The sequence below is a fragment of the Stegodyphus dumicola genome, chromosome 5, assembly GCF_044657685.1.
Source record: "Stegodyphus dumicola isolate Sdum_Otavi_A_Nest chromosome 5, ASM4465768v1".
Taxonomy (NCBI): Eukaryota; Metazoa; Arthropoda; class Arachnida; order Araneae; family Eresidae; genus Stegodyphus; species Stegodyphus dumicola.
The window spans coordinates 121,365,614-121,374,269 of NC_140772.1; the positions used below are offsets into that span (position 1 = coordinate 121,365,614).

General features: G+C 34.2%; 1 protein-coding gene across 1 annotated transcript in view; it reads left to right on the top strand.

The window, feature by feature from the left end:
- Positions 1-7,520, top strand: part of LOC118188621 (uncharacterized) — a 72,775-nt gene extending 65,255 nt beyond the window's left edge. Inside the window, exon 6 of the mRNA XM_035359114.2 lies at positions 6,867-7,520. Within this exon, the coding sequence (XP_035215005.1) occupies positions 6,867-7,073 (207 nt within the window). The 3' untranslated portion in view covers positions 7,074-7,520. The remainder of the gene's footprint in view (positions 1-6,866) is intronic.
- The last annotated feature ends 1,136 nt before the right edge of the window (positions 7,521-8,656 follow it).

The following is an 8,656-nucleotide window of genomic DNA, read 5'->3' on the forward strand; positions in this document are numbered from 1 at the left end:
TTCTTTACCTGGGAGAAAAATTAATAGGAATTTTCTTAATTACAAATTGTAGGTGCTCATCGGTCAATATGGTTCTTTTCTGAGACTTATTAATTTTCAACTGTAGAAAACTATTCCCATATTGTTCACATGATACATTCAAAATAAAGGATTATTCTTTTTGCAAAAAAATGTAACTGAGAGTATTTATTTCTCTTTTGACAAGAACGAATAAAAATTAATAAAATCTGTATTTTCAAATCTTTAAGTAAGATTTGTATTATTATCTAAATTAATTAGTTGCATTTGCAGGTTTCCTGCGTCGTGACTCATGGCGTTTTTCAGTAATGAAAATAATGTAAAACTGTACTTGAAATCATTAAAATCTTAAATCGTTTCTTCGGATTTTTTTTATAATTAATTTCAAAATAATTTTAAGTAATTTTGGGAAAATGCATTCGTGTGGGGCGTAAAATTGTTTTGAAGACTAGCAGTTTGAGATGACTGTTTCAAGGAATAAGGCAATGCAATAGCGTATGATAAAAACTTCAAACATTTGTTCGCAGAGTTATGCATAATATAATTTGAGCATAATATGTATTTTCTTGGGTATAGATTTAGTATCCATACCCTATGATGTTGCCTTTCCTGTTGATAATCAGTTTTCTGTTCAGCAACTTCGATTTAAGAGTTCATATTCTTATTCACACAAATTATTTGTATTTAGTATTATTGCCTTTATACCTCTTTGTTTCATTACTTACAATGAATTTAACTTACTGACTAACGGTCTCACTTGTTCTTAGAACATATGGTTTCTTAAGCCATATGGCTCTTAGGACATATGGCTTCGATTAGATAATTTTTAACTTTTGCAATGACTTTCGTACTTGTTCAGATGTATACATATTCATTTAGTCATGTATTTGACATTGACAGCAAACTTTATGCATTCGCCTAGGACTACTTCTTAATTTCTGCTTTCTAATAATTATTGTATTAATTGTTTCGCACTAAGTTCTTCACTTCATCATCACTTTTTCTCTATGTAACCCTTGCACTTCGTTCTTCCATATTTTCTACTGGCCACTATTAGAGGTTTCATTAGCCTAGTCCAGTAAAAGGTTGCACCTATAACTTAATATAATTTTATTTTGTTTGTTAATGAATCATTCTTTACTTGTTACATTAGTGTAATATATATATATACATCAAGGAATAAAATTATGCTTCCAAAATCAGCGGCCCACGTCTGTCTTCGTGTGTCATTTTTCTAACTACGCAGTTAAGCCTCTCCAATGCCAATCCGTTGCAACTTTCCACCAAGTTATCTTACTACAGTAAAGTATAAAATATCTGTCTTTCAAATAATAAATTAATAATAGCCCTTTAACCTCCGTTTTCATTCTAAAAATAACAGAGCTATAATATTTCTAACTAAACTCCCTTCTGTTCTGATGCGTACTTATCGATAAAATCTGAACCCAACATATGAACATTAATCTGTCATATGATCTGAAATGTAATTCGGTATAGAAGGTAACTGCGTCGCAATTCCCCTTCTTTTCTATTCTGCTTATGTCGCTGCATAGCCTTGCCGTTAGCGACGCGGACTTTACTTTTTTAATTTCGTCCATTGCTTAAGAAATGTAAGCTGCATAAAATTGTGGAATGCATAACGCACCCATAGTGATAATGGGCATTATCAAGTAATAAAATTATGTTTCCACAATAAGTTTCCACAATAAGCACGTCTGTCTTCGAGTGTCAGCTTTCTAATTAAGCCTCTCCATCGCCAAACCGTTACAACTTTTCATTAAGTCATCTTATTACACACGCGCATACATATATATATATGCTCATAGGCCATTTCGCTCTTATGGTTTTTCCATATTAGTAAGCGCAAGCATATGCTGTGTAAAGGTTCTCGATATTTTTAGTCTTACATACATATATATGTAATATTTCTGTTGATACGTAGAATATATATATATATATTTGTTGGTACTTCGATAGAGCTTAATACCCAGAGAAGATGAAATCAATCATTTTTTCAGTCATGACCGAGATGGTTGTACGAGAGATATAGCTTGAAGCTACTGCGTTGTAGGTAAAATGATGGAGTTGCAGCAGATGTACCGAATTCCGCATAATAATTTATTCTTGAAAGAGCTTTTCAATTATATGACATATCCTTGATTTGGACGGCACAACGGGTCCTCCATATTTTATATAAAATGTAACTACATTTTTGAACAGTAGCGAGGACATGGATTATGCAAGCAGCAGCTTCTGAAAAAAGTGATGAGTAGTAAGTAACTGGCAGTATTTAAAGTCTGGATTAATTTATTTGAGTTCTGAATGATGAATGGCTAAACATTCACAGCAAAGCAGATATCTGCAGGATAGTTTGACACAAATGGGGCAGTACAGATGCGTTTAAGGGGTTTGTATTCACACTGAAATCAGAAATTAAAAGGTCTGTTGTCAATTAAGTTACTAATTTTGTTAGTACTTTGTTATACTTTTCACATTTTATATTTTACACACACACACACACACACACACACATATATATATATATCAATAATTAATAATAATTTCAGCGTTAAGATATGTCCAGGAACGATAAGATAGCTTCCGCAAAGCAGGCTTAGAGTTGACAAAAAATGGCAAAGGAAGGCAGCGTTGCCATATTTGGCGAGAAATCTCCCATTTGGCGACAAAATTGGCGATATGCCATAGACGGATGGAGAACCTTCTGGAACGAATTTTCACCGGTTTGGCCCAAAATGTCCTCGATCTCAAGCCAAAAGCTATATAAACCCTGCTGGCACGCGGACAGTCAGTCAGTGTTTCATCTAGCGAGTCGATCGCGAGTAAGTACCGAGTGCCTAGTCGAGTCAGTTACTAATCAGTGAGCGAGTGTCTTGTAGTCTAGTGCCGAGTTGGTCGTCGAGTGCATCGAAAGAGTCTCTTAGTGTATCGCGAGTTAATGCATCGTCGAGTTTCATCTTAGAGTGTGCTGAGCTCCGAGAACCACGGAACCGAGTCGGGAGCTGTACTCTAGTGTTGCATCTCGAGTTGTAGCGTTGAGAGTCTCGAGAGTACGTAGTTTCGAGAACGACCGAGCAGAGTCGTGAGCTGTACTCTGGTGCTTTGGTGTGAAGCTGTCTTCACCGTATAGCCTGATAGTCTGAAGGTTGTGTGCTTATAGTAGTTATTCGACGACTGTAAAGGTGATTTTGGAGCTGTTCTGAGTAATACAGGCTAATAAATTGTGTTTCGATGCTTCATCAAGTGTCGTTGTTATTCACTCCAAATCCACAAACCCGTACGTACCGTACGTAAAGAAAAACGTAACAATATATATATACATACATATATGTGTATGTGTGTGTAAGAAATGTGAAACTCCAAGACAGACGCAGCCGTAAATTCTACACATAGATTTATTGCTGGATAACGATTTCTGAGGACACATATTCTTTTTCAATTCTCATCATCATTATGGGTGCACTTGTACACTCCACACTTTTATACATAAGCCTAGGACAAAAGCTGGCAGAGGCAAAGCTAGCGAAATAGTGTCCTAACGGCAACAGAGACAAAAGCAAACATGAGCAATTATCCAATATGGAGGCTAGCAAAGAAAAGGTTTAGGTTTAGATTGCTTATTAAGAGAAAGGTTTCAATTTGCGTTCGAGTTCCTAATTAGCTACGTCATCAGCATTACGCAAACCATGTGACTTAGACTGATCTAGAAATGACGCAATCCAGAAAAGTTATTACTGATTAAAGGGGATTAAAGACTATTGCTAGTTTAAATTATAGTTTTGAGATTTACATATGTTTTGTTGAGATTTACATATTTTTATATGTAATCTTAATATATTAATCTTACATATCTTTATATGTAAGTGTATTGCTCTTGAACTCACTATTAGTGTGGCTAATCTGGATTCACTCAATATTGTATTGGCTTCCATCTATTTCACACAGATGCAGTTATTTGATCGGATAACAACTAATTCGGATAATAACTCGGAGGACATGTTGGCTGTTCGCTTGCTTTTTTGTGCAGGTAAACTGATGATAACTTTCCATTGATGAATAAAGTTAAACCGAAAGCCAAATGGTCGTTCAATTAGAAGTAGGAACTTGCGAAATACTGGTTATTGATAACTGTCCATTAACAGTTGTAGCTATGAAAAACTACTTTATGTATTTAACTTCATCATTTAATTAGGGAAGGCATTTATATACTATATAAATACAATTTGTATTATAATAAATAATTTTATATTTTTATTACTAGTCTACTATGTATACTCCTCAAATTCGTATGTGCTATGTATAAATAGTGCATATTTAATTCCAACTAGAAAATCTTCAATATAGAAGAATTTTTTTCACATTTAGAATCTTCCTTTATGAGCTACAACAGAAACTACTATTGCTATTCTCAAAACCATCTGCAAATCAATAGGCTATTGGCAATGAACATGTATGAAGGCTAATTCATTGTTGTACGTTCAAGTGGTGCAGTAATACCAGAACAGGGAATTTAGAGAGCTAAATATATCTCACATTGCTCGGTTGCTATGGTTACGCATCAACTCGGTATTTTATTTCACAAAATGCTTTCAGCTTGGATATCAAGTTTCTTGGATATTTTTTTTTTATTTTAAGTCCAAAAATGGGTCTCAAGTAACGGGGAACTCATCATAGTGATTTTCAGTATTTCGGATCCTCTTTCAGAGCATGCGTGATCACTTGACTTTTCGGAATGCGTGGGTGGGCTATTTTACTTGAAAATGCAAAGTAAGCTCTCTTTGAAATACTCAAAGCATAAAAGAACGCATGTACTTGTGAAATGTTTCTGTTTATTAAAGCGTTTCAGATAACAGACTTTCAAAATCTGAAATCGATTAGCACAGCAAAATGAAAGTGTTATCTGTAAAATGTTTACTTTTCAATTAAAGTGATCAGATGTATTCGGTTGAAATAGTGGATACTGCAACTGTCGGGCGAAAAACAGAAATTTAATATTCTTGAAGCATTCGTAATACAACTTTTTAATTCATATATGAACCGAAAATTATACTTTTCAGATTATCTCTTACAAAACGCAATATCCAACATAAAAGCACTAAATAGTGAAAGAAAGGCTTAAAATCATTTCTCATACGATTATGAGGGATCCGATAGATAAAGACGTATAAAGGAGAGCAATATATATTAATCAGAGATTCATATAAATTCTGAAATTATTATATCCATGTACATATAGTAAGAATTACATTTAATCCTAATTACTCCAAAAGAGGTTGTTAGTTTCGAAATAGGATTTTGTGTCGAATCATGATAAATGCATCGTTTCACTTTTCATTCGAGTCTGTTGCCATTCGCCAAAATGTAAGATATTTATCTTTCAAATTGAATCTGTCTGTTAAAGACTGAACAAACTAAGCTATTTGAAATCAATAGATGTAGTGCTGATTGAATTGATAAAAATGCATTTTAATTTATGCTCTGTCTAATTAAAAGTATTGAATATTTTCATAGAATGACATTATGTTTTTATTAACTATTTCGTAGACCTTAAATGAATCTTTGATTAATAAACGGAAAGATTTGAAATCGAGCAACGGCAACGCTATTCGGAATAGAATATTTTTATCTTCAGCGCACGAAACTGTCTATCGGAAATTGTAAAGATATACAGGTTTTAAATATTTTCTGATTTCGCTGTTGAGTCGAATTTTATGTGGCGTAAGAACCAAAAACGTGATAATTAATATATAAAGTAAACACACAAAACTTTAATAATAAAAAGACAAAAATGTTTTGTAAGGCCATGTTAGTAAGAAAACTGAACATTAATATGATAAACTGAGAAAAACTAAAAAAGAAAACATTTATGCCAATGCTCAACACTGCATTGAGAATTCTAAACATATTATGCTATGCAGTTTTTAAAAACTTTCTGATTTTGTTGTTAAGCTGTATGTGGCATAAGTGCGAAGAAAACGATGCTTAATTACATGGCTACAAAGATTAAAAAAAAAAAAAAAAAAAAAACGGCTAGCAGGAGTGAATGCAACAGCAGACTGTTAGACTGCGTTTAGGTTTTTGGTTATGCCATTGAACTTAGTGTCACATTGTTTTATTAAGGCAACACGTTAATTTTCCTAACGCAATAAGCATATTTATAAACCACAGAACAATGTGAATGGAAATTTTATCACTGGCCACTTTTCATGATCACATATTGGTCACTGGCCTCTTCTCTTTCAGGGTCCATTTTGTGTAATATATTTCAACATTCTGTAATTTAGGTGTTAACGAATTTTTATTAACATAGATAAAATCTTAGAAAGTTACTGAATGTTCAGTCTTTTTTATCAATGCTAAATTCTGTATAGGTTCCACTACTTTTTCGTGAAATGCCTTGTCAGTTATTCGAAAACAACACTGCTCTCTTGAAACAACTATAAATCATATATCGCACGCAATTACCATATCCAGTTCGCCATTTGAGGTGTTTTTTTTTTTTACCTCAGGTCGAAGTCAGCATGTGTATTTACATTCTTTATTTCCCGTTGGATAGTAGCGAGGACGCTTCCTGCCGGGTGTGTTTAGCGTAGTGTTTCACAAATAACAGTCGCTAATGCTTAAAAAGCGCAGTTGTAAAAGTGTACGTTGATATATATATATGGAATGGAAATGGAAAGGTGGAATGAAATCATGCAGCAAAAGTATGATTTAAAATATTTGGCGTTTTATTGACCCCAGCGTGGTGAAATATAGATATACATTAAATTATGTTTCCTGGTATGTATCACTTCTGCAAAAGATCTCAAAGCTAAATGTTTCAATTTCAGGGCGGAGTGTATGGCCTAACATCAGAGAACTGCGATGTGGGTTTCATAGAGCAAGGCCAAACGATTTGCAATGGAGATGTTCCCTGTGAAAGCACGACCAGCCTCCTCCTTCTGCCCCTTCGACAAAGGAGAGTCTTCTACAAGAGGAGTAACCCAAGCGTTTGCCTGGTGGACCCTTGCGTGGAGGCCTTCCTCAGACAAGTCTAGACATGCCCGAATATCGTAGTGGGCACGGTTGTCTTCTGGTATTTTATCATTAGCAGCGGTGGCTAAGCTTGTATTTTCATTTTTGGAATGAAATTGTATGAGATAATATATGCCACCGAAGTGCCATGATACCAGTATTGTTGTTTACGTTTCGTGGTGGACGCGTATCTCGTATTACACATTTTTGGTATTAAGAATATCTGTGATTTATTTCATTTAGCTTTTTTTCCTTTCTTTTTTTCCTCTCTCTCATTATAGTGCTTACTTAGATGCGTCATGTTAACATAAATAAAGAGTGCTATTGAAATGAGGCATGTTAAATGTTTAAGTGTTTATTGTTGACTGAATTTAATGGATGTTTCATTGTTCAATAAATGTTTCGAAACGTTCATAATATTCTTTTGTATGTGTACTTTTGTGTTGAATAAAGCTACGTTTAATCACTAATCACGGTTCTTATGATATTTGTATCTTTCTAAAATTAATTAATGTTTCGCTGATGCTTAGTACATTTTAGAGACACAGAAGCTTTATTAATTTTCAGTAATATTTGAGCTCAAATTCTAATTATAAGTTCAAAGGTCTCTTACGGTATTTTTTTTTATCAATTTCTCTCTTTTAAGTTTAATAACATTTTTCAGGTCTAGGAGCAAAGTTATCATAAGCCTATGAAGGATTTTAAAATCCCCTAAAAATAAATTTCATAACCAATACCAAATTTTATTATACTTGAAATAAAGGTAAGTCATTAATCTTTTTTGTACTTTTATGAGGTACTTTTTTCTTTCTTTTCGCATGTTTTCGCGGTGCAATTGGAAGCATACTCGATGCGTATTCGAGAGGTTTAGGGTTCGAGTTCAAAAGTTGCATATTTTCACGTTTCCTGCTTAAAAAAAAAAAAAACTAATGATTACAATGGCGCCCGAACCAAAACGTGGTGGACGATAGTTTGTCATCATCAAGATTTGGTGATTCAGTACGCTTACCCCCAGGCGTCCTTTAAAAAGGGGAGCATATAAGGTATTTTCTACCTCCTTTCCGCGCGTATTCCAGAGGTTAGAGCTCGAGTCGCGGCAAGAGCATTGCACATTTTTCACGTTTTCTGCTTCGAGATGACCTAATTGACCGTACACTAGAAAATGCTCAGTGTTTCCACTTTTTCTGGTACAGAAGACATCTTTAGTGCGCTAGGCGATTTATCTGAGCATATTAGAAAATTGGTCCATAATTGAAAGAAAACGATGATGATTATGTCTGTGAAACAAGACCGTATGATTCAGTATAAAGGATACTTCTTGTGAAAGTAATTTAACCAAAATTTTCCATAAAGAAAGAGACCACCTGAAAAAGGTATCATCAAATCGTGCAGGATGAAGAAAGGTGCGCTAATGTGGCAGCTCTAAGTGTTAGGATTTATATGACTTTCCCTTGTGGAAGTTTGGGAAGGTTTCTGTCTTTGTGCCCCCACACCAGAATAATTTCTAGAATCTTGGCAATTATTTCACCAGTGCTGTGGCTCTCGTCAGTTGCGATATATTGGCATGCATATAGCACGAAATAGATTACTTCATAGATATATACCA